The 27,249-nt window shown below is 43.4% G+C and overlaps 1 protein-coding gene across 4 annotated transcripts in view; it reads left to right on the plus strand.

Annotated features, from left to right (window-relative positions):
• chd5 (chromodomain helicase DNA binding protein 5) overlaps window positions 1-27,249 on the plus strand; it is a 131,457-nt gene that overhangs the window by 70,609 nt on the left and 33,599 nt on the right. For 2 of the 4 annotated variants that reach the window (XM_037532257.1, XM_037532258.1), the window contains exons 12-24: window positions 1,950-2,081; window positions 4,251-4,359; window positions 4,481-4,672; window positions 7,468-7,668; window positions 8,075-8,212; window positions 10,198-10,319; window positions 10,498-10,671; window positions 18,518-18,659; window positions 22,039-22,170; window positions 23,844-23,961; window positions 24,069-24,193; window positions 26,336-26,573; window positions 26,849-26,881. In XM_037532257.1, the coding sequence (XP_037388154.1) occupies window positions 1,950-2,081; window positions 4,251-4,359; window positions 4,481-4,672; window positions 7,468-7,668; window positions 8,075-8,212; window positions 10,198-10,319; window positions 10,498-10,671; window positions 18,518-18,659; window positions 22,039-22,170; window positions 23,844-23,961; window positions 24,069-24,193; window positions 26,336-26,573; window positions 26,849-26,881 (1,856 nt within the window). The remainder of the gene's footprint in view (window positions 1-1,949; window positions 2,082-4,250; window positions 4,360-4,480; window positions 4,673-7,467; window positions 7,669-8,074; window positions 8,213-10,197; window positions 10,320-10,497; window positions 10,672-18,517; window positions 18,660-22,038; window positions 22,171-23,843; window positions 23,962-24,068; window positions 24,194-26,335; window positions 26,574-26,848; window positions 26,882-27,249) is intronic. The other 2 variants (XM_037532260.1, XM_037532259.1) reach the window with 1 other exon arrangement.

Consider the following 27,249-nt stretch of genomic DNA (forward strand, 5'->3'; position numbering starts at 1 on the left):
ATGTGGGCAGTCGTGGGCTGGAGGTTAGGGAACCGGCCCTGTGACCAGAAGGTCGTGGGTTCGATCCCCAGAGCCGACAGTACATGACTGAGGTGTCCTTGACCAAGACACCTAACCTCCAACTGCTCCCCGGGCGGGAGTGTGTGTGCTCACTGGTGTGTATGTGGCGTTTCACTGCACGGATGGGTTAACTGTGGAGGTGAAATTCTGTTGAGGGACTGATAAGAGTCACTTAATCTAATGTGGGTTAAATAGGTGCTTAGTTTGAAGGGCCAGATAATGGAAGACTTGCGTTTTTACATGAATTTTACATTTGATGTGCTTTGCAAACATTGTCAATTATTGGAAAACAAGCTGTTTTGAATTCATCATGGTTGTGATGTCACAGTCATGAACATATTTACACATGACCACACGTTTTAAACCTATAGCGGTTTAGCTGCGCTCATTATCATCAGAGTGATGCAGAGCGTTCTGCAGGCACTCTGTAGCAGAGTTTTAGAGTGGGGGGAGGGATTAAACGTTGTGCTGTTCCTGTCTGTCGGGAAGAAAACAATTCATTACAGCTCTTTAAAGGATCCACCCACATGAAGGTGGTGTCTGACGTTAATTTTTTCCATCTTTCCTGAGGATTTCAGTCAGAACGTACCTTGTTGTGTACCTTTCAGCGAAAAATGCTTTTTGAATGAAACAAATTGCAGAGCAGTCAGAAGAGATGTGTTTAAGTCAATCTTTGAAGAACAGGAATGAAAACAGGCAGTTTTTTCGAGGATGGAAAATGAGTGTGTGAAATGAGGTATGGCCTAGGCTTTGGACCGTGGTAAAAATGGGCTTCTTTTGGTGCACAAAACCACACAAATGTATAGCAAAATTTACAGGGAGATTCCTGGAAAGAGGCCCCGAATATTCTGTTGTATCTCCCGTTAGGAGGGAGCAGTCTGAACTAACATGGATGTGTAATCGATTATATGCGATGCCGGAAGTGATTTCCATGTTCTTCCACAGTGCGAGGCTTGTGCCGATAGACCTTTCCTTTGAGCTCACCCCAAAGGAAGAGGTCTGGTGGTGTCAGATCCGGCGACCGTGGTTTCTGAAGCCCTTTTTTAAATGACCCTGTTTCTGAAGAAGGACTCAATTTCTGCCATGTTCCTTGCTGATGTGTGACACGTTGCTCCATCTTGCTGGGAGTAACTGTCCGTTAACTCACGATCATCGTTGATTCACGAACTCTTCAAAAATGTTCAGGTAGATATCGGTGTTCATGGTGGTGTCAGTTGAAATGGGGCTTATGATGCGCAACCGAGACATTGTACGCCATTCACTGACGTTTTGGTCAGGGGTATCCTACCTCATCGGTCTGATGCAGGGGCATCCCGGCTTGTTTGAAGCTCCATATACTGAGGAGCACATTGCATGCTGTTTCATTCAGATTGCATCATCCTGGCAAGAGGTATTACAGAATATTCAAGGCCTCTTTCAAGTGAATCACCCTGTACAATAAATATATAAACATAAAAATATGGACCTTTACTTGGACCACCCTTCTTCTCTTCCATGTCTCAGAAATTCCATTAGAACTGTCGTTTTCTAGTATTTGCTTTTAATCATATATAATCACTTATATTGTGAAGGATAGTTTATATTTTTATCTCATTTTTTTACTTTTAGTATTATATGTAATGTAATGTATGTTTAGTATTATATTGTCTACATAGTAACAAAGTATAAAAACCTTGTTTCGGTAATAATGAATTACTTGCTGTTGTGGGACTAATTAAAGATTATCTTATCTTAACTTGTCTTGTCTTAACTTGTCTTATCTTATCTTAGTAGATCTTATTATCCTAGTGCTGGATCATTGTTTACGCTAACGAGGAGGAATGCAGTTGCGGGACATATCCTGCGGTCAGTGGCTAGTTCTGACCTGATCTCTCTGTGCTGTGATGCAGTTTCGATAAGGATGGAGACGTTCATTACTTGATCAAATGGAGAGACCTGCCGTATGACCAGTGCACCTGGGAGGTGGATGAATTTGACGTCCCAGACTATGAGAGCTTTAAACAGGCCTATTGGGACCACAGGTAAATCGAATAGAATGATAGTTTTATTTACATTTACATACATAGAGCAGTACTTTTACAGATACTACATGTGTTACAGTTATTGGCACCCCTGCATTTAGCACTATGTGCAACCTTCTTTTGCCAACATAACAATTTGCAGTCTGCTGTAAAGCCAGTGTTACACTATAGGACTTTTACGCTGATATTAAACCCGATTCTCAGTCTGGCGGAGTCTGAGCTGGTTGGCTCTAGTCTGCAGATTTCTGGGTTCAGTCGGAGTCAACAGTTGGCGAGAAAGTGGAGTCAAGTCGTGTTTGAGGGGCGCAGACTCAGATTTTTGGCCTCCTGATCGTGTTTAAGAGCAGTCAGTGTTTTTTCGACCAGACGAAATCTAATGTAAGCTGGTCAGTGACTCAATCTGAACGGATTCCTGCAACAACCAATGAAAACTGAGAAAATACAGCAAGTAAACAGAGAAAAATAGTGAAAAGTGCGAAGCTGTTTAATGAGCTATGAGTATGAGCATAACTGAGGTTATATACATTTAAAACTCTAAAAAATACCAAACTGATCACATTTTAAGTCTATGGTCTTCACTTAAACCTGTTTACCTGCTGCTTCTTTACTGTTTCAGCGCAAACGCCAAAGAAAACAGCAGCAGCTCAACATTTGTTTATTTGCGTCTTCTAGTAATGAGAGAAGGTGAGAGTTCAGTGAGTTCAGTTAGTTTAGTGAGTTCAGTGAGTTCATTGAGTTTAGTGAGTTCAGTGAGTTTAGTGAGTTTAGTGAGTTCACTCTTCCAAATAATTTAATCCAGGTGTTCCAGTCACTTCCATGGCCACAGGTGTATAAAGCCGAGCCCCTAGGCCTGCAGACTGCTTCTACAGACATTAGTGAAAGAATGGGTCGCTCTCAGGAGCTCAGAGAATTCCAGCGTGGTGCCGTGATCGGACGCCACCTGTGCAGCAAGTCCAGTCGTGAAATTTCCTCACTACTAAATATTCCACAGTCCACTGTCAGTGGGATTATAACAAAGTGGAAGCGATTGGGAACGACAGCAGCTCAGCCACGAAGTGGTCGGCCACGTAAAATGACAGAGCGGTCAGCGGATGCTGAGGGGCATAGTGCGCAGAGGTCACCGACTTTCTGCAGAGTCAATCACTACAGACCTCCAAACTTCATGTGGCCTTCAGATCAGCTCAAGAACAGCGTAGAGAGCTTCATGGAATGGGTTTCCATGGCCGAGCAGCTGCATCCAAGCCTTACATCACCAAACGCAATGCAAAGCGTGGAATGCAGTGGTGTAAAGCGCCGCCACTGGACCCTAGAGCAGTGGAGACGTGTTCTCTGGAGTGACCAATCACGCTTCTCCGTCTGGAAATCTGATGGACGAGTCTGGGTTTGGCGGTTGCCAGGAGACGGTACTTGTCTGACTGCATTGTGCTGAGTGTAAAGTTTGGTGGAGGGGGGATCATGGTGTGGGGTTGTGTTTCAGGAGTTGGGCTCGGCCCCTTAGTTCCAGTGAAAGGAACTCTTAAAGCTTCAGCACCAAGAGATTTTGGACAATTTCATGCTCCCAACTTTGTGGGAACAGTTTGGGGACGGCCCCTTCCTGCTCCAACATGACTGCGCACCAGTGCACAAAGCAGGTCCATAAAGACGTGGATGAGCCAGTTTGGTGTGGAAGAACTTGACTGGCCTGCACAGAGTCCTGACCTCAACCCCATAGAACACCTTTGGGATGAATTAGAGTGGAGACGGTGAGCCAGGCCTTCTCGTCCAACATCAGTGTCTGACCTCACAAGTGCGCTTCTGGAAGAACGGTCAGAAATTCCCATAAACACTCCTAACCCTTGTGGAAAGTCTTCCCAGAAGAGATGAAGCTGTTATAGCTGCAAAGGGTGGGCCGACATCATATTAAACCCTATGGATTAAGAATGGGACGTCACTCAAGTTCATATGAAGCCAGACGACTGAATACTTTTAGCAATATAGTGTATAAACAGGAGCTTGCTTTACAGTTTGGTCATGAGAACAGGGGTGCCAATTATTGTGACAAATACTTTTACAAAACGATTTTTTTTTCATATTATTAGTGTCAGATTAAGCAATTAGATATTTTTCAGTGAAATTTCTAACCCTTCTTTACCACAACTCTCCTCACCAACTGGAACTGTGTTGTTTAAGAGAGCAGATGCTTGGTGAAGACCAGCGCCCCCTAGTGGTAAGGAAAGGAAAGAGACCCAAAGAGGAAGTGAAGAGGAAAGAGGCTCCTCCCGAAACTCCAGTTGTCGATGTGCGTCAACAGTCAACTAATCGTTGTAATTAGTCCAGTCTTTTAGAAGCTTTCGTGTTTCGTTTGGAAGCTGTTATCTCTTAATTCTAGATCATGTCTTTCTACAATGTTTGTTTGACAGCCCACTATCAAGTTTGACCAGCAGCCATGGTACATCAATGCCACGGGGGGAACACTGCACCCATACCAGCTGGAGGGGCTGAACTGGCTGCGTTTCTCCTGGGCTCAGGGCACCGACACCATCCTGGCTGATGAGATGGGCCTGGGGAAGACCGTCCAGACTATTGTATTCCTCTACTCACTCTACAAAGAGGTGGTTACTCCATTAGCACCCTCCACTCAATTAGCACTCAATTAATCGTCTTCCACCGTCTGTATAAGTGTGCTTGAAGTTCACTGATTGAGACGTGAATGTAGTCTTGAATGGAGTCCAGCTGTGGACGAAGAACACAAACCAGGGTTAAAGTAGATACTCAAGGTAAAATATTCCTCCAGTAAAAGTAGAAGCTCCTCCTTTTAGACCTCCACTTGAGTAAAAGTACTAAAGTATTTCCCTTCAAATGTACTTAAGTATAAAGTAAAAGTACTAAAAGAGGAATTCTGGCTCTGATGTCCTGTTATCATTTTTATAACCAGACTGGCTTCATGAACTCATTTCAGGTGAAAGTCCTCCAGCGTCTCTCTTGGTAAACCAGTCTTTTAATAGAACGTCATTAATTAGCGACGCTGACGTCTATTAAAATGATCAGAAGCACAAAACACTGAAGGTAAACAGTTTCCATCAGGGAGAACCGAGTGGCTCTGAAATCACTTTTTACACACGAGCAAAGTTTCAGTTTCAGATTTATTTACAACTTAGTTCCAAGTTTAAGTTGAATAAAAACTGGCTTTAAACTCAGGATCACAGATGAGCTCCTTTACTATGTTGATCTGTAGGCGTCTGTTCATAAACATAAACCAGCCCAAACTCATTTACTATAAAATGAAATGGTGTTTGTAGAAATTCAGAAAAAAGCCGCGTCAGTCTCGACTGCATATGTGGACATATTTCTATATTGTGCTCTATTTACACAAAGTTAGGTTAGTTCATCATTTATGTTGAACAGACTCTCCCAAAGTTTTACGCTGCTGCGCTGACGTTGAACCGCGTGCTGCACTGGGTCGGTCTGACCAACAGGTCAAAACCAGCTCTAAACAAAGTGACCGCTGGGCCCTGATTGGCGCTCTGGCTTTGCGCTTCTTTCGTTTTGACATGTTACGTTTTTATACACACAGAAACCAAAAGGAACGACAGATTTCTCAAAATGTAGGAGGAAAAAGTCGGATATTAGACTCTGTAATGTAGTGGAGTGAAAGGAGAAAGACGCCCAGAACGGAGAAACTTCAGTACAGATACACCAAAAATACTAAAGTACAGAAACTCATTACATTTACTCAGTTACTCAGGTACTCAGATACTCAGGTACTCAGTTACTGTCCAGCACTGGTTGAGTGTGGAAATGTAGGAGGAAATGTGTTAAGAAGTGTTAAGGCTTAAAGCCAAGATGTGTTTGGTGTCTGAAGTTTGCCTCTTTAGTTTTCTGTGGGTTCTATGGATGCTACATGGATAATTTATCTAATAAGTAAGTATGGAGTAAAAAAGGGTCAGAAAGATTTTGAGCTTGTGAACTGATACTCACAAATGTTCTGAAATATGCAGCTGCGTTAGAGCAAATCCAGATTCACCGATCCTTTGGAACCTGCCTGCGTTTTGGAAGGTGTAGACGGTTTGGCTTCTGTGAATGAAGTGTGGTGAATGTGTGAATCAGCGCTACTCAGATGATTCACATTGTGCCCGACCATAAAGTCACATGAGTAGGTTTGAAGTTCCAAGTGTGGCAGCGGCAGTTTTTCACTGTGACCGTACAAACCCACCAGCACGTCTCACCTTTTCTGTTTGTGTGAACTTATTACAACTACGGATTTTTGGCCCGGCTTCGACGGCATGTTGATGACACCAATAGGAAAGCTTGAACAGGTCCGATCAGAAATCAGTCTGATTTATCCAATCGCAGCCCTGACTGGTTGCTGTCAGTCAAAGCTGTTGGTATCGGGCTCTAATGCTGCTTTAACCGAAGGCGTATGTGGGCATGTCGGTATCTGGTTCTAGCAGTATGTGAATATTTTATTCCCTGCTTCTCATTTATCAACCTGTCAACTGTACACATCATAGCTTTTATTAATAATCTACATCACTGCTCCAAAACTGTACTTTGTGAATGGTGCAATACTGGTTTACATCAATGTGTATATTTAGAGTCTAAAGTATATGTGTATATATACACCGGTCAGGCGTAACATTCTGACCACCTCCTTGTTTCTACGCTCACTGTCCACTTTATCAGCTCCACTGACCGTATAGCTGCACTCTGTAGTTCTACAGTTACAGACTGTAGTCCATCTGTTTCTCTGATACTCTGTTACCCTGTTCTTCAGTGGTCAGGACCCCCATGGACCCTCACAGAGTAGGTACTGTTTGGGTGGTGGGTCATTCTCAGCACTGCAGTAACACTGACGTGGTGGTGGTGTGTTAGTGTGTGTTGTGCTGGTTCGAGTGGATCAGACACAGCAGTGCTGCTGGAGTTTTTAAACACCTCAATGTCGCTGCTGGACTGAGAATAGTCCACCAGCACAACACACACTAACACACCACCACCACCACGTCAGTGTCACTGCAGTGCTGAGAATGATCCACCACCCAAACAGTACCTGCTCTGTGAGGGTCCATGGGGGTCCTGACCACTGAAGAACAGGGTAACAGAGTATCAGAGAAACAGATGGACTACAGTCTGTAACTGTAGAACTACAGAGTGCAGCTATACGGTCAGTGGAGCTGATAAGGTGGATAAAGTGGAGTGTTGAAACGAGGAGGTGGTCAGAATGTTACGCCTGACCGCTGTGTGTACATATATATATATTTTTTTGTGTGTGTGTGTGTGTGTGTGTGTGTGTGTGTGTTTAGTGCTACACGAAGTTTACACTCACCTTCGCATCTGTTTTAATGTGATGTGAATTGATTTTATTTGATCTTAAATACGGTTCACTGACGAAGCTCTTCTTTCTCTTCAGGGTCATTCTAAGGGGCCTTTTCTGGTCAGTGCCCCTCTGTCCACCATTATCAACTGGGAGAGAGAGTTTGAGATGTGGGCACCAGATTTCTATGTGGTGACATACACTGGGGACAAAGACAGCCGGGCGGTTATACGGGAGAACGAGTTCACCTTTGAGGACAGTGCCGTCAAATCTGGACGCAAGGTTTTCCGTATGAAGGTCAGAAGTCTTTCTGCGTCTGAAACCGAGTAACTTCCAGCCTTTAGAGGTCTAGGGTTTCGCTCGTTTTGCCGTGACGTCTGTATTAGGTTTACTTTTTCTATTGACAGTCTGTCTTTTTCCGTTTGTTTCAGTGTCAAACACTAACAAACTTTTCATCAAATTCAAATCATAAGCATCTGCTCGTCTACGTACAGACACCGATGTGGAATGGCCTGGAAGTTTATAATCCACAGAATTGCTCCAGTTGTTTCTAGAAACGCCGAGTGAGAAATAAATCGTCTAAAAGACGAACGTGCTTCTTCTGCCTGAGAGAACTGTGATTCGCCTGCCTTCGTAGTTGTGGCTGGATGATGTTGATTATGCCTGTATTCATATGGCTGGTGTTTTTATTTTAAACCCATAGAAAGACACGCCTGTGAAGTTCCATGTGCTGCTAACCTCGTATGAGCTGATCACCATTGACCAGGCCATTCTGGGCTCCATTAGCTGGGCCTGTCTAGTAGTGGATGAAGCCCACAGACTGAAGAACAACCAGTCTAAGGTACAGGACTGACTTTACACATTACAGTGCACCACAGCTGCTGTACCATGCAAACGATTCCTGGACTGACTGTGTAAATACGCTGTAAGTCCTTGTTGTGCCCATCAGTACTTTATTTTGCAGTGGAAAGGAAAATGCTGGTGGTGAACCTCTTAGAACTTAATTTGTGATGCATGATAGCACCGTCATATCACCATATTGGTGGATGTTTGCTTTTAGCTGCTGTCGGATTAAAACCTCGTATCTCCAAAATAGTAACTTTACAGCAGAAGGAAAAAACCTACTTTAATTTTAATACAAGTCAATGGAACCAGAATTTTTCCAATGAATTTTGGGCCGTTTCTTTTGGTCCATTCATCATGAAATTTACACACAGTGTAAAGAACAACAGGCCTTTCAAATGATGTTAAACGCTGAAGAACCTTAGCAGGTTCTCCTCCGACAGCAGGAACATATACTGTATGTATTTGCATCGCACAGACGTTGCGGTTTGATACGTATTTCAAACCATCTAAAGACTCTCAGAGTGCAGAATGTTTTGGTGGAACTGAGCTTCCATGCTAAAATCTGCATTTTATTCATTTTTTTTGCATGTGCAAACGTCTTTAATATAATATATAAATATAATTCTAATACTCATCTGTAATACTAACTCAAACCACTCAACTAATTGTTTCTGTTTATGGGCATTGACAGATTATGTACAGGTGTATGCAAATTTTGTATAACCCCAGTTAAATGACATGATTTTTAGATTTTTAACACTTTAACGAGAAGTTTCCACTTCCCTAGAGAGAACTCATTTCACTGCTGTGAGACGAAAACCTCGTATCTCCACTTTTGTTGTTTTTCAGTTTTTGACATCATTTGAAAAAGCCTGTTGTTTTTTACATTGCGTGTAAATTTCATGTTGAATGGACTAAAAGAAACGACCCAAAATGACCTGGAAAAACTTCTGGTTCCATTGACTTCCATTAAAAGTACAGCAGGGTTTTCCTTCTCCTGTAAAGTTCCCATTCTGGAGATACGAGGTTTTCTTCTGACGTTTTAAATATGCATTTTTTCAGAAAATTTTAGAGCACAATTTCTATTTATTTACCGGGTTTAGAATTTTGGGGAAAATAACATAAAATATGAAATGTGCCATAATGTTTACATAGGCCGTATTTTTTCCAGTAGTGTGTTAGTGTGTGTTGTGCTGGTCTGAGTGGATCAGACACAGCAGTGCTGCTGGAGTTTTTAAACACCTCAGTGTCACTGCTGGACTGAGAATCGTCCACCAACCAAAAATATCCAGCCAACAGCGTCCAGTGGGCAGCGTCCTGTGGGCAGCGTCCTGTGGGCAGCGTCCTGTGACCACTGATGAAGGACTAGAGGATGACCTACACAAACTGTGCAGCAGCAGATGAGCTGTCGTCTCTGACTTTACATCTACAAGGTGGACCAACAAGGTAGGAGTGTCTAATAGAGTGGACAGTGAGTGGACACAGTGTTCACAAACTCCAGCAGCACTGCTGTGTCTGATCCACTCAGACCAGCGCAACACACACTAACACACCACCACCACGTCAGTGTTACTGCAGTGCTGAGAATGACCCACCACCCAAACAGTACCTGCTCTGTGAGGGTCCATGGGGGTCCTGACCACTGAAGAACAGGGTAACAGAGTATCAGAGAAACAGATGGACTACAGTCTGTAACTGTAGAACTACAGAGTGCAGCTATACGGTCAGCGGAGCTGATAAGATGTACAATGAGCGCAGAAACGAGGAGGTGGTCAGAATGTGATGGCTGACCGGTGTATAGTAACTCCATATTAGTGCTGGGGCTTCTTCTTTCACTTCTCACTGATGCTGTATGTCACTGTTAGCTGTAGAAATGCTTCTGCTGTTTTAGATGCAGTATATTCACTCAACATTAGTGGCTGGGTCATAGTGAGTGAATCAGATTGTGTTGATCGCACTCTTGTCTCTTTTTGTTTTCAGTTTTTCAGAATCCTGAATGGCTATAAGATCTATTATAAACTGCTCCTCACCGGAACTCCGTTACAGAACAATCTAGAAGAGTTATTCCACCTGCTTAACTTCCTCACCCCAGAGCGCTTCAAGTAAGAGCACACAGAGCGTGACTCACGCCGTGATTCATAATCAGGGAGCAGTGCTGAGCACATGGACAAATCCTATAGTGCAAGAAAAGAGTGCTACTGCAGTTGTAATTGTGGGAATGTTGCTGTTGGACAGTCCCTAAAGCTAAGTGGATGTGTTTGTAACTCCCTGTCTGTGCAGTAATCTGGAGGGCTTTCTCGAGGAGTTTGCGGACATCTCTAAGGAAGACCAGATAAAGAAGCTGCATGACCTGCTGGGGCCGCACATGCTCAGGAGGCTGAAGGCGGACGTTTTCAAAAACATGCCGGCGAAGACGGAGCTCATTGTCCGAGTGGAGCTCAGCCCCATGCAGAAGTGAGGCCTTCTTTCTCTCTGTGACTCTGCAGTGCTTATTCTTTATCTTTAGCAACAATATTATTATTAGTAGTAGTAGTATTAGTATTAGTAATATTTATCTGTTTATATATGTGTTCACGTTCAAGTTATGTGAACTTCAGATTATTTGGAAATGTTTTGGTCCATTCATCATGAAATTAACACGCAATGTAAAGAACAACAGGCATGTAGACCTGGAGTTTCCCCACTATCTGATTACTGTCTGACTCCTGTAGACCTGGAGTTTCCCCACTATCTGATTACTGTCTGACTCCTGTAGACCTGGAGTTTCCCCACTATCTGATTACTGTCTGACTCCTGTAGACCTGGAGTTTCCCCACTATCTGATTACTGTCTGACTCCTGTAGACCTGGAGTTTCCCCATTATCTGATTACTGTCTGACACCTGTAGACCTGGAGTTTCCCCATTATCTGATTACTGTCTGACTCCTGTAGACCTGGAGTTTCCCCATTATCTGATTAGTGTCTGACTCCTGTAGACCTGGAGTTTCCCCATTATCTTATTACTGTCTGACTCCTGTAGACCTGGAGTTTCCCCATTATCTGATTACTGTCTGACTCCTGTAGACCTGGAGTTTCCCCATTATCTGATTAGTGTCTGACTCCTGTAGACCTGGAGTTTCCCCATTATCTGATTACTGTCTGACTCCTGTAGACCTGGAGTTTCCCCATTATCTGATTACTGTCTGACCCCTGTAGACCTGGAGTTTCCCCATTATCTGATTACTGCCTGACTCATGTAGACCTGGAGTTTCTCCATTATCTGATTACTGTCTGACTCATGTAGACCTGGAGTTTCCCCACTATCTGATTACTGTCTGACTCCTGTAGACCTGGAGTTTCCCCATTATCTGATTACTGTCTGACTCCTGTAGACCTGGAGTTTCCCCATTATCTGATTACTGTCTGACTCCTGTAGACCTGGTGTTTCCCCATTATCTGATTACTGTCTGACTCCTGTAGACCTGGAGTTTCCCCATTATCCATTATCTGATTACTGTCTGACTCCTGTAGACCTGGAGTTTCCCCATGATCTGATTACTGTCTGACTCCTGTAGACCTGGAGTTTCCCCACTATCTGATTACTGTTTGACTCCTGTAGACCTGGAGTTTCCCCATTATCCATTATCTGATTACTGTCTGACTCCTGTAGACCTGGAGTTTCCCCGTTATCTGATTACTCTCTGACTCCTGTAGACCTGGAGTTTCCCCACTATCTGATTACTGTTTGACTCCTGTAGACCTGGAGTTTCCCCATTATCCATTATCTGATTACTGTCTGACTCCTGTAGACCTGGAGTTTCCCCATTATCCATTATCTGATTACTGTTTGACTCCTGTAGACCTGGAGTTTCCCCATGATCTGATTACTGTCTGACTCCTGTAGACCTGGAGTTTCCCCATTATCTGATTACTGTCTGACTCCTGTAGACCTGGAGTTTCCCCATTATCTGATTACTGTCTGACTCCTGTAGACCTGGAGTTTCCCCATTATCTGATTACTGTCTGACACCTGTAGACCTGGAGTTTCCCCATTATCTGATTACTGTCTGACTCCTGTAGACCTGGAGTTTCCCCATTATCTGATTACTGTCTGACTCCTGTAGACCTGGAGTTTCCCCATTATCTGATTACTGTCTGACTCCTGTAGACCTGGAGTTTCCCCATTATCTGATTACTGTCTGACTCCTGTAGACCTGGAGTTTCCCCATGATCTGATTACTGTCTGACCCCTGTAGACCTGGAGTTTCCCCATTATCTGATTACTGCCTGACTCATGTAGACCTGGAGTTTCCCCATTATCTGATTACTGTCTGACTCATGTAGACCTGGAGTTTCCCCACTATCTGATTACTGTTTGACTCCTGTAGACCTGGAGTTTCCCCATTATCTGATTACTGTCTGACTCCTGTAGACCTGGAGTTTCCCCACTATCTGATTACTGTCTGACTCCTGTAGACCTGGAGTTTCCCCATTATCTGATTACTGTCTGACACCTGTAGACCTGGAGTTTCCCCATTATCTGATTACTGTCTGACTCCTGTAGACCTGGAGTTTCCCCATTATCTGATTAGTGTCTGACTCCTGTAGACCTGGAGTTTCCCCATTATCTTATTACTGTCTGACTCCTGTAGACCTGGAGTTTCCCCATTATCTGATTACTGTCTGACTCCTGTAGACCTGGAGTTTCCCCATTATCTGATTAGTGTCTGACTCCTGTAGACCTGGAGTTTCCCCATTATCTGATTACTGTCTGACTCCTGTAGACCTGGAGTTTCCCCATTATCTGATTACTGTCTGACCCCTGTAGACCTGGAGTTTCCCCATTATCTGATTACTGCCTGACTCATGTAGACCTGGAGTTTCTCCATTATCTGATTACTGTCTGACTCATGTAGACCTGGAGTTTCCCCACTATCTGATTACTGTCTGACTCCTGTAGACCTGGAGTTTCCCCATTATCTGATTACTGTCTGACTCCTGTAGACCTGGAGTTTCCCCATTATCTGATTACTGTCTGACTCCTGTAGACCTGGAGTTTCCCCATTATCTGATTACTGTCTGACTCCTGTAGACCTGGAGTTTCCCCATTATCCATTATCTGATTACTGTCTGACTCCTGTAGACCTGGAGTTTCCCCATGATCTGATTACTGTCTGACTCCTGTAGACCTGGAGTTTCCCCACTATCTGATTACTGTTTGACTCCTGTAGACCTGGAGTTTCCCCATTATCCATTATCTGATTACTGTCTGACTCCTGTAGACCTGGAGTTTCCCCGTTATCTGATTACTCTCTGACTCCTGTAGACCTGGAGTTTCCCCACTATCTGATTACTGTTTGACTCCTGTAGACCTGGAGTTTCCCCATTATCCATTATCTGATTACTGTCTGACTCCTGTAGACCTGGAGTTTCCCCATTATCCATTATCTGATTACTGTTTGACTCCTGTAGACCTGGAGTTTCCCCATGATCTGATTACTGTCTGACTCCTGTAGACCTGGAGTTTCCCCATTATCTGATTACTGTCTGACTCCTGTAGACCTGGAGTTTCCCCATTATCTGATTACTGTCTGACTCCTGTAGACCTGGAGTTTCCCCATTATCTGATTACTGTCTGACACCTGTAGACCTGGAGTTTCCCCATTATCTGATTACTGTCTGACTCATGTAGACCTGGAGTTTCCCCATTATCTGATTACTGTCTGACTCCTGTAGACCTGGAGTTTCCCCATTATCTGATTACTGTCTGACTCCTGTAGACCTGGAGTTTCCCCATTATCTGATTACTGTCTGACTCCTGTAGACCTGGAGTTTCCCCATTATCTGATTACTGTCTGACCCCTGTAGACCTGGAGTTTCCCCATTATCTGATTACTGCCTGACTCATGTAGACCTGGAGTTTCCCCATTATCTGATTACTGTCTGACTCATGTAGACCTGGAGTTTCCCCACTATCTGATTACTGTTTGACTCCTGTAGACCTGGAGTTTCCCCATTATCTGATTACTGTCTGACTCCTGTAGACCTGGAGTTTCCCCACTATCTGATTACTGTCTGACTCCTGTAGACCTGGAGTTTCCCCATTATCTGATTACTGTCTGACTCCTGTAGACCTGGAGTTTCCCCATTATCTGATTACTGTCTGACTCCTGTAGACCTGGAGTTTCCCCATTATCCATTATCTGATTACTGTCTGACTCCTGTAGACCTGGAGTTTCCCCATGATCTGATTACTGTCTGACTCCTGTAGACCTGGAGTTTCCCCACTATCTGATTACTGTTTGACTCCTGTAGACCTGGAGTTTCCCCATTATCCATTATCTGATTACTGTCTGACTCCTGTAGACCTGGAGTTTCCCCATTATCTGATTACTCTCTGACTCCTGTAGACCTGGAGTTTCCCCACTATCTGATTACTGTTTGACTCCTGTAGACCTGGAGTTTCCCCATTATCCATTATCTGATTACTGTCTGACTCCTGTAGACCTGGAGTTTCCCCATTATCCATTATCTGATTACTGTTTGACTCCTGTAGACCTGGAGTTTCCCCATGATCTGATTACTGTCTGACTCCTGTAGACCTGGAGTTTCCCCATTATCTGATTACTGTCTGACTCCTGTAGACCTGGAGTTTCCCCATTATCTGATTACTGTCTGACTCCTGTAGACCTGGAGTTTCCCCATTATCTGATTACTGTCTGACACCTGTAGACCTGGAGTTTCCCCATTATCTGATTACTGTCTGACTCCTGTAGACCTGGAGTTTCCCCATTATCTGATTACTGTCTGACTCCTGTAGACCTGGAGTTTCCCCATTATCTGATTACTGTCTGACTCCTGTAGACCTGGAGTTTCCCCATTATCTGATTACTGTCTGACTCCTGTAGACCTGGAGTTTCCCCATGATCTGATTACTGTCTGACCCCTGTAGACCTGGAGTTTCCCCATTATCTGATTACTGCCTGACTCATGTAGACCTGGAGTTTCCCCATTATCTGATTACTGTCTGACTCATGTAGACCTGGAGTTTCCCCACTATCTGATTACTGTTTGACTCCTGTAGACCTGGAGTTTCCCCATTATCTGATTACTGTCTGACTCCTGTAGACCTGGAGTTTCCCCACTATCTGATTACTGTCTGACTCCTGTAGACCTGGAGTTTCCCCATTATCTGATTACTGTCTGACTCCTGTAGACCTGGAGTTTCCCCATTATCTGATTACTGTCTGACTCCTGTAGACCTGGAGTTTCCCCATTATCCATTATCTGATTACTGTCTGACTCCTGTAGACCTGGAGTTTCCCCATGATCTGATTACTGTCTGACTCCTGTAGACCTGGAGTTTCCCCACTATCTGATTACTGTTTGACTCCTGTAGACCTGGAGTTTCCCCATTATCCATTATCTGATTACTGTCTTACTCCTGTAGACCTGGAGTTTCCCCATTATCCATTATCTGATTACTGTTTGACTCCTGTAGACCTGGAGTTTCCCCATGATCTGATTACTGTCTGACTCCTGTAGACCTGGAGTTTCCCCATTATCTGATTACTGTCTGACTCCTGTAGACCTGGAGTTTCCCCATTATCTGATTACTGTCTGACTCCTGTAGACCTGGAGTTTCCCCATTATCTGATTACTGTCTGACACCTGTAGACCTGGAGTTTCCCCATTATCTGATTACTGTCTGACTCCTGTAGACCTGGAGTTTCCCCATTATCTGATTACTGTCTGACTCCTGTAGACCTGGAGTTTCCCCATTATCTGATTACTGTCTGACTCCTGTAGACCTGGAGTTTCCCCATTATCTGATTACTGTCTGACTCCTGTAGACCTGGAGTTTCCCCATGATCTGATTACTGTCTGACCCCTGTAGACCTGGAGTTTCCCCATTATCTGATTACTGCCTGACTCATGTAGACCTGGAGTTTCCCCATTATCTGATTACTGTCTGACTCATGTAGACCTGGAGTTTCCCCACTATCTGATTACTGTTTGACTCCTGTAGACCTGGAGTTTCCCCATTATCTGATTACTGTCTGACTCCTGTAGACCTGGAGTTTCCCCACTATCTGATTACTGTCTGACTCCTGTAGACCTGGAGTTTCCCCATTATCTGATTACTGTCTGACTCCTGTAGACCTGGAGTTTCCCCATTATCTGATTACTGTCTGACTCCTGTAGACCTGGAGTTTCCCCATTATCCATTATCTGATTACTGTCTGACTCCTGTAGACCTGGAGTTTCCCCATGATCTGATTACTGTCTGACTCCTGTAGACCTGGAGTTTCCCCACTATCTGATTACTGTTTGACTCCTGTAGACCTGGAGTTTCCCCATTATCCATTATCTGATTACTGTCTTACTCCTGTAGACCTGGAGTTTCCCCGTTATCTGATTACTCTCTGACTCCTGTAGACCTGGAGTTTCCCCATTATCTGATTACTGTCTGACTCCTGTAGACCTGGAGTTTCCCCATTATCCATTATCTGATTACTGTTTGACTCCTGTAGACCTGGAGTTTCCCCATGATCTGATTACTGTCTGACTCCTGTAGACCTGGAGTTTCCCCATTATCTGATTACTGTCTGACTCCTGTAGACCTGGAGTTTCCCCATTATCTGATTACTGTCTGACTCCTGTAGACCTGGAGTTTCCCCATTATCTGATTACTGTCTGACTCCTGTAGACCTGGAGTTTCCCCATTATCTGATTACTGTCTGACTCATGTAGACCTGGAGTTTCTCCATTATCTGATTACTGTCTGACTCCTGTAGACCTGGAGTTTCCCCATTATCTGATTACTGTCTGACTCCTGTAGACCTGGAGTTTCCCCATTATCTGATTACTGTCTGACTCCTGTAGACCTGGAGTTTCCCCATTATCTGATTACTGTCTGACTCCTGTAGACCTGGAGTTTCCCCATTATCTGATTACTGTCTGACTCCTGTAGACCTGGAGTTTCCCCATTATCTGATTACTGTCTGACTCCTGTAGACCTGGAGTTTCCCCATTATCCATTATCTGATTACTGTTTGACTCCTGTAGACCTGGAGTTTCCCCATGATCTGATTACTGTCTGACTCCTGTAGACCTGGAGTTTCCCCATTATCTGATTACTGTCTGACTCCTGTAGACCTGGAGTTTCCCCATTATCTGATTACTGTCTGACTCCTGTAGACCTGGAGTTTCCCCATTATCTGATTACTGTCTGACTCCTGTAGACCTGGAGTTTCCCCATTATCTGATTACTGTCTGACTCATGTAGACCTGGAGTTTCTCCATTATCTGATTACTGTCTGACTCCTGTAGACCTGGAGTTTCCCCATTATCTGATTACTGTCTGACTCCTGTAGACCTGGAGTTTCCCCATTATCTGATTACTGTCTGACTCCTGTAGACCTGGAGTTTCCCCATTATCTGATTACTGTCTGACTCCTGTAGACCTGGAGTTTCCCCATTATCTGATTACTGTCTGACTCCTGTAGACCTGGAGTTTCCCCATTATCTGATTACTGTCTGACTCCTGTAGACCTGGAGTTTCCCCATTATCTGATTACTGTCTGACTCCTGTAGACCTGGAGTTTCCCCATTATCTGATTACTGTCTGACTCCTGTAGACCTGGAGTTTCCCCATTATCTGATTACTGTCTGACTCCTGTAGACCTGGAGTTTCCCCATTATCTGATTACTGTCTGACTCCTGTAGACCTGGAGTTTCCCCATTATCTGATTACTGTCTGACTCCTGTAGACCTTAAATGTTTCTATATGTTATGTATTTAAATTCTATAAGGGGGCTACGCACCTTAGATTTTCTCTTTCCACTTGTGTAAATGTGATTTGACAGTAATCGTGATTTGATTTGTAATTTTATAAATCCACACAAATGTTGTTAGTGGGGGAAAAAGTTTTAAGCGTTTGATAATTTAGGCACAGTGCTGGATGCTTGGATTAGCTCCCCTTATAACTTCAGTGCAACACGACGCAAACGCTGGACACCAACGCTGGACACCAACACTGAAGGCTGATTGGCTGATTGGCTGATTGGTGGCATTTCTGTAAGAAAGATTGCGTGAATTAGATTTGAAGCCCAGCCGTCACTTTCCCAGAGCTTTGCTTGGTCTCTGTAGAGTTGAACTATATAGTAAATATAGAGGTTGCTGATGGTTGATGTCGTCCGGCTGTGGTTTAAAAAAGAAGCTCTTGTGTTTTTGACCTAGTTGCATGTACTTGTATACCATAAAACTAAAAAGGATTTGGAGCCGGGAACTTGATCTGCTTGGCACTCCTCTTTCACAGGAAGTACTACAAGTTCATCCTAACGCGGAACTTTGAGGCGCTGAACTCTAAAGGAGGTGGGAACCAGGTTTCTCTGCTCAACATCATGATGGACCTGAAGAAATGCTGCAATCACCCCTACCTGTTCCCTGTGGCTGCTGTGGTGAGTGCGTCCAAAGCAAAGTGCCATTTAGGCCCGACACTGTTTAGTTATTAGTAATTCAATAATTTCCTGATTTTTTTGATGATCAGTCAGTGGATTAGTTTTAAAAATGGTGCAAACAAAAAAAAAAAAACTGCACAGCCTTTCAAACATTCCAAAATAGTTTTGGGAAGCCTTTCAGTTGACTTAGAAACATAATTAAAAACATTATTTGGCAAAAATGCATGCAAATAGTCAGAGAGTCCAGTAGGAGAATTTAAAATGTGCATTATTTATCATTCAAACTGACGACTAGTTACTGCTGATTTATGCAAAAGGTACATTGATTTTTTACCTTCCAATCAAGTTTAATTGGTTTATCATGTCAGGTGTATTTTAATGAAGTAACGTTTCCTTTGTCAGTTTACAGAAAGCCAAACACATGAAACAGAGAGCTCTTTAGATTTTGCCATTTCCCGTATGCAAAACAGTGTTTTTGAAAATATGTGTCATTTCCATGTGTGTTTTTACATATATGTAAATGTTAAATATTTACGTATGCGCATATATATATACACATACATACACACACACACACACACACACACACACACACATATATATGTGTGTGTGTGTGTGTGTGTGTGTGTGTGTGCATATATTGCCATATATTTCAATTTTTAAAAATGACACGTTAATTAGACGTAGCAGACATATTTTAACACAACGCGCGTGCGGCATATACACCAATGAGGCATAACATTATGAGCACCTCCTTGTTGTTATATTCATTGTCCACCTAAGGACCCCCATGGACCCTCACAGAGCAGGTACTATTTGGGTGGTGGGTCATTCTCAGCACTGCAGCAACACTGACGTGGTGGTGGTGTGTTAGTGTGTGTTGTGCTGGTCTGAGTGGATCAGACGCAGCAGTGCTGCTGGAGTTTTTAAACACCTCAGTGTCGCTGCTGGACTGAGAATAGTCCACCAGCACAACACACACTAACACACCACCACCACGTCAGCGTTACTGCAGTGCTGAGAATGACCCACCACCCAAATAGTACCTGCTCTGTGAGGGTCCATGGGGGTCCTGACCACTGAAGAACAGGGTAACAGAGTATCAGAGAAACAGATGGACTACAGTCTGTAACTGTAGAACTACAGAGTGCAGCTATATGGTCAGTGGAGCTGATCAGATGGAAAGAAAGATCCTCCTTCTCCCTTCATCACATGCAGGTGCAGTGGTCATTGCTGCTGCAGTGTTCGTCTGTTAGCTGATTGGCAGTTGGCATTCTCCTCCAAGATGCTGAGGTTCTTCATGTGTTTTAGGGCATTTGCCAGCCTTCACCCTGCCAGCCTTCACCCTGCCAGCTTGATATCACTGTGAACCAGGGGAAGCTTGGCTAGTGGGTGGAGTTTAACATAACTTTAAAAAAAAAGAAACTTGAGCGTTACTGGGGAATAAAACCTCAACTGGAGATAAAGGGTCCGCAGACTCGTGACAGGCAGTTTATGTGTCAGGACAGCAGAGGTTAGGGGGAGAGAGAACGTGGATGGGCTCACTGACCTCAATTTACACCGTAGCCTTCCGGTATTTTTAGCTCACTGTGAGGCAGAGTTACATAACAGCTGTTTAAAAGTGACTCTCACTGGTAACACTGCTGTTTTTCTCTGTCCAGGTGCTAAAAATACAAACCTCCAGTGTTTATAACACAGTTTTGATGTTCACAGAACAAGAACTTCTTTCATATCTGTGTTGCATAATCGTTATTAAGGCCATCTGAAGTCCACTGTGGTTGCTGGGCATGTTAGAACATGCTGACCCTGCTAGAAAAACCTGCATAGACCAGCATGGCTGGTCACCAGCATAACCAGCCTACGTAGTGTTGTGGATGCTGGTATGCTGGTCAGCAGCCTTGAGAGCTGTTGGGCTGATTAGCCGTAAGACCAGCATGGCGCTGCAGTCAGAACTAAACCTCGTGTCTCCAAAGTGGCGACTTTACAGGAGAAGGAAAAAACACACTTTAATTTCAGTGTACGTCAATGGAACCAGAATTTTCAGATTGATTTTGGGTCATTTCTTTTGGTCCACTCAACATGAAATTTGAGCACAATATAAAGAACAACAGGCTTTTTTCAAATATGTCAAAAACTGCAAAAATGGAGATATGAGGTTTTGTTCCGACAGCAGGGATATGTTGTGTTTTGGATGCTGGTCTTTTGGTAATCCAGCATGGCAATTCTGGGTGACAAGCTAAACCAGCACCAGACCAGACCAGGACTAGAGCAGACCAGGACTAGAGCAGCATGGAATGCATGATAGTCTGTGCTGTTTTTTCAGCAGGGCTTCCTCATCAAATCTGCGGTGTTTTCTCCAAACCCCCAGTTGTAGTCGATCAGTTTGGAGTCTGAAATTCGCTTCTTCAGTTTTGCACTGGAGCTACGAGGCTAACGGCTGACAGGTAATGAGCGTATACTCCACATTAGCGTTGTGCTAACTACAATCCTAAACCACCACATCGTTTCCTCAGACTTTTTAAGACAGCATGTGTTGGTCCACTGGCTTGATAAGGTCAGCACCCTGCTGGTCCACCGTCAGACCACCCAGGTTACTGTCCTGCATACGAACTAGTTTTAATCTCCTTAAACTGATTTGACTTTTATTTTAGTAAAAATCCAGCTTCAGTGTTTTCAAAGTCAAAACTTCACTTATCAGCACTCATTTTCCACCCAGCGTCTAGTTTACGGATTTTTCCTTCCTTCTTATTTTTAGTTAATCAATTAATTAATTAATTACACTTTGTAAATTAGTTTAGTAAATTAATTTAATTTAGTGTCAGCAACAACGTCGTCTATAAACTCATTTTATTTCAGGCCTAGTCGTTATTTTTATATGTTTATTTTCTAAAATAAAAGTCTCTGCATTTAAAAACTGTTTAAAGGGGATTAAAAACTAGGTACAGCTTGTGTGGAGGACAGAAATCTGGGCAATCAGTCAGCGGGGTGCTGACCTTATCAAGCCAGCGGGCCGGTATGTGCTCGATGTCTGGGACTAGTTAGAGCTTGTACACAAATCAGTAACCTGGGTGGTCAGAGAGTGGACTAGCAGTGGCCAACAGCCAGCAGGGCGGCGACATTATAAAGCCAGCGGACCGATGTTTGATCAACAGGAGACTGCGTAACAAAACTAATGGCACATTCGGCTCTCGTTTCAGCTCGATTAGCCTTGTAGCTCCAAAACACAAAACCTCAGGTACCGAGCAGGTCTTGACTGATGGACTACATTAGGGCTAAAGGGACGTTCTTTCACTGAACTGTTGCTTTTACCTCTTTAGCTCTTCACAGACTCTGAATTGACGTGCTTGACGTGTCCCCCGCTGTGTAAATGTGTTCACAGGAGGCGCCGGTGTTACCCAATGGCTCTTATGACGGCAACCTACTGGTGAAGTCCTCAGGCAAACTCACGCTGCTTCAGAAGATGCTGAAGAAGCTCAAAGACGAAGGGCACCGGGTCCTTATTTTCTCGCAGGTCATTAACGAAGGCGGAATAACAATAAAGCGGTTTACATCCGCAGCCATATCTCTTATTTTGAGCAGAAGATTAATTACAGGGTAGGGCTTGAATGGAAGACGAGGACGGAGCACATTTATCTCTCCAAATGGGAGACGACAAATTAAAAGCCTGCTTCTATATTTATCAGCCCCTCATTGTTTATTCCTCAGATGTGTCTCTGTTACACTGTGTGCGTAATCACTGTGTGCATTAATCTCAGGGTGTTTAAAGCAGCTGTGCCTTATTTTCCTCTGATTTGACTTTTTCATTTCGCCACCCTCGTCCTTTTTTGCGCATGAATCTGCATATTGATGGTAATGGATCTGTGATGCTTGGAAAGAGCCAAAGAAAAAGACACATTTCCTCTTGACTTTGGTCATTTCGCTCTATTTCCCACTCTTCTATGCAAAAAATGAGTCTCCTGTGTCTTTCCGTAGGCTCTGCAGTCGGCGGTTACGCTGTTAAGCCTTATTACTCAGTCATTCATGTTGAGTACAGTGTTTTTAACCTAAACTGCATCGCTAGCACAAGTATAATAGAAGCAGATGCTGCTTATAATACTAGCTCATTGGTTTCTGTCTCAAATGCGCTTCGAGCCAATGACTTGTTTTCTAAGTAGAAGGAAACATGATAAAGATAGTCTGCGGTGATTGACCATACGCACTGGAGGCTGCAGGTAGAGAATATCTTTAAAATTAATGCCTTAATATTCCTTTAACCCTCTACTGCGCGTTATGAGGGTAATTTAAAAATTATTTGATTATTAATTTATATAATTATAAAATCATTGATTATGATCATTTATAATTGGTCCTGATTATTACATTGAAAACCATTTGTAAATGATAATAATAATGTGTGCAGGGGTCTTTTTGGAGTATGTTGCCTTGAGGCAACACTGTGAGACAAAGGGAGGAAATGAGCCGTGTCCCCTGAGGCGGTGAGATCTGCCTTGTGATTGGCTAAATCCATTCCACTGTCACACAGTGTTGCTTCTAGGCAACAAACCTATTTCTGCAAATTCTCATTACCAGTGAAATCGTACTGAATGTTAAAAAAGAGGTTATATGACCGAGCGCATGCCTTTTACTCAAACTCTGCCTTTACTGTTAACCCTGTTACATATGAAAACATTGTTGTAAAGTGAGGAAAACGAGTTTGTTGCCCTGAGGCAACATTGTGCCATAGAAGGTCAATGTGTATTACTCCATAACTCCTATAATTTACAAAATATTTGCCAACTGCTTTGAATCTAATAAATAATGTCATTTACGCTCTAAAATAGCATAAAAATGTGTTTTTTATTATGTAGTAGATGAAAGTGTGTAATAATAAAAGTGAAGAATGGACTCAGTTTAGGAGGTTAAGCCATTAATAGCTGTTAACAATTAAATGAACACACCTGTGTGAAATTACAGATGATAATTTATGTGTGAATATATTATGTTTTATGAAGTTTCAGCATCCTGTTATTTTCTCTTGTGAGTTTGTTTCTGTGGTGACTGAAAGTTCCATATGTGGTAAGTGATTATATGCTACAGTGTCCGATGGAGATTAGGTGGGAAAATGCTGTGGGAATTATTTCCACGTTTAAAACTCTCAGCATGTCGTGAAAATAATACCTCTTCCCTCTATGGACCCTGTTTCAGATGACGAAGATGCTGGACCTGTTAGAGGACTTTCTGGAGTTTGAAGGCTACAAATATGAGCGTATTGATGGGGGCATCACAGGGGGACTGCGCCAGGAGGCCATTGACCGCTTTAACGGTGAGCGTATGGCATTGGAAAGGGTGTGGGGCATCCACTAGGGGGCAGCGTCCTGCTGATTAGCGCGTTAATGTGTTTGTACTGATTGGCTGTTCGTCTTTGTGAAGCTCCGGGGGCGCAGCAGTTCTGTTTCCTGCTATCCACACGTGCCGGGGGATTGGGGATCAACCTGGCAACCGCTGATACTGTCATCATCTATGACTCTGACTGGAACCCACACAATGATATCCAGGTACAAACACAAAGTAGCTGAACACACACACAACGTATATTACACTGTGTGTCCAAAAGTCTGTAGACGCCCCTGATGAGTGAGTCAGTATTTTAAGGTGGACCCATTGCTGATACAGGCGTTCACTTGCACACACACAGAAGAAGGATTGACTACAGAATGAAAGGCTCTGGAGCTGCCGCACATGAGCCAAAGGTGACCGGGCCCTGTGCCAAGCATAGGCCACTATCATTGGGCTATGGAGCTTTGGAGCTGCCTGGGTTCCACACAAGAACACTTACAATAAAAATAAAGCAAACATCTTCACGATCGTCCTGTACCATAAACAAGACGAGCACAATCAAAATCAGCAAGAGAATCAATAACCAGTAATAACCTACACTGAAACCCAACAATCAACAAACCCACAATAACATCTATAAGAGGTTCATCAAGTATTGTTTCAATAATAAATTAATAATAATAAATTACATTTATATAGCGCCTTTCACAAACCCAAGGTCGCTTCATATAGCAAAAAAATTGTATATAAATAATAGCTTTTTAAAAGAAAATCTACTTATAAAAGTAAAACTAAACTAAAAGTCCTATAAAGAACAGGTGTTTGACCGTGGACTTGGCACCACCAGGTGACCAGAACTCACTTGACATGTATTATACTCATTTTTTCATGAAAAAAACGGTGGTGTATTATTTCTTCACGTTATTTCATATTATTGGTGATAACTCCCTCCTCGAGTGCTCTACTGCTTTAATACAGCAGGTAAATAAATACAGTAAGAAATGAATAAACTGTCCGTGAACGCGGCTTTAATATGTTTTAATGTTCAGCTCCTTCCTCCTAATTAGAGCTCCTTAACGAGCAGCTCGTTGCTACGTCAGAGTGACGAGCTCCGCCCACTCGCTGCTCAGCCGGCAGTTCGTTCTCCAGCTCCTTACACTAAATTCCCAAACTGTCGTCTCCACTGAGCAGCTTTTCTGTTTTTACTGGGTCAGTTTTACGGCTCAGTCTGATTTGGTCCGACTCTGAAGATCAGACACGTCTGGCGAATGGTGTTGGGTTCATTTCTGGCTGATTCCAGGTTGTTCAGCTGTTCTTCTGTCACAGTTGCCGACTGAAAAGCTGCTCAGTGGTGACGACAGTTTGGGAATTTAGCGTCGTCTCGTCTTCAGAGTCGGACCAAATCGGCTGTCGGTCAGATGTGGTCTTAACAGCGTCCGTTTTCTGTTCGTGGCAAAGTAAGAAGTGAAAACGTTCAGATGGCTCGAGCGTCTCCTACAGCTGTCAGAGTCGTTGCTTAGCAACGGCGTCTCAGTGGAGTGATACAGCTCAACCAATCAGCTTGTGTGGCCGGAACTAACTGTTGTATAAAATAACATTGCATGAATAGCAGAAGACTAAACTTCAGTTAAGCCTCCACAGTTAAACATGATAATCATGTATGCATTTCATAGCCATGAACACAGAAAGAACCATGAGGAGCTAATCTGGCTGCTCGGTTCTGTATAATTTAAAGTTTATTAGCTGCACTTGACCATACCACTGGACAGTACGCCAGGTGTGACGGACAAGTGATCGAACTGCAGCGATCATAACAGAAGATGGAACTCTACCTGCTGCTTGAATAACTGGGAGCATGCGCTCAATATTACATGAGGAGTTAATAGATGTTGAAGATGTTGATATCTGATCAGGCTGCTATGTCCAAGTCCTGTCCAGTCGTGCCTCTATATTCGAGCCCAAAAATCCAGCAGCCTGGACTGCAGCCACAAACTCAAACCTCCATGACTCTAATTTTAGACTCAACAAGGCTGACCAGCTTGTTATTAAAAATAGAGATAGAGCTCCATCCGATACCTTTGGGATGAGTTGGTGTGCATTTGTGAACTAATCAGCTGTCATTTGTACCTGACCTCACTACTCACAGCTGTTCCAACATCTAATGCGAAGAGCAGAGACTGTTGCTATGTTACTATAGCAAAGGGGAGAAAAACCTATTCTTAATACCCTTGATTTCAGAAGAAATGCTGGTGTCTACAAACTTTTGGACACATATAGACTTTGGAGTAACATAATGTCCAGACTCATCTTCTTTAGCTCCTCTGACTTTAGTCTAAATGTTCTTCTCTTTCCCTCTTCAGGCGTTCAGCCGAGCACATCGCATTGGGCAGAACAAGAAAGTGATGATCTATCGCTTTGTTACACGAGCGTCCGTGGAGGAGCGCATCACTCAGGTGGCCAAACGCAAGATGATGCTGACCCACCTGGTCGTGCGACCAGGTTTAGGGTCCAAAACTGGCTCCATGTCCAAACAGGAGCTGGATGACATCCTCAAGTTTGGCACTGAGGAGCTCTTCAAAGATGATGTGGAAGCTATAGGTATCTTTCTGGAATTACCTGAAGCTCATGTTAACAGACTAAACATCTCATATGTATTGACTAGAATAATGTCATGCTATAAAAATGGTATAAATGGATTCCACTGTAGGCCAAAAATAAGGATATATATATATATATATATACACACACCGATCAGGCGTTACATTATGATCATCATTATCAGCTCCACTTACTGTATAGCTGCACTCTATAGTTCTACAGTTACAGACTGTAGTCCATCTGTTTCTCTGATACTCTGTTACCCTGTTCTTCAGTGGTCAGGACCCCCATGGACCCTCACAGAACAGGTACTGTTTGGGTGGGGGGATCATTCTCAGCACTGCAGTGACACTGACGTGGTGGTGGTGTGTTAGTGTGTGTTGTGCTGGTCTGAGTGGATCAGACACAGCAGTGCTGCTGGAGTTTTATAACATTATACATTTAATGGCAATTTCCAGCCTTACTTTATCCCTTAGAAGTAAACATGCACCTTTTTTTAAAGACTGATGTTTATAGATGGTCTCTGTTCTGATTGGCTGCTCCTTTCACTAGTGTAATGAGACCTGCCTCGTTCAAACAGCAGTTCTGAATTGAAATGTACACAACAAACTGTTAAGTTCTCTCCGAGCGTTTATATATATGACCCATATAGGGTTAACAGTACACATACTAACTG

The sequence above is a fragment of the Pygocentrus nattereri genome, chromosome 21 (genome assembly GCF_015220715.1).
Source record: "Pygocentrus nattereri isolate fPygNat1 chromosome 21, fPygNat1.pri, whole genome shotgun sequence".
NCBI lineage: Eukaryota > Metazoa > Chordata > Actinopteri > Characiformes > Serrasalmidae > Pygocentrus > Pygocentrus nattereri.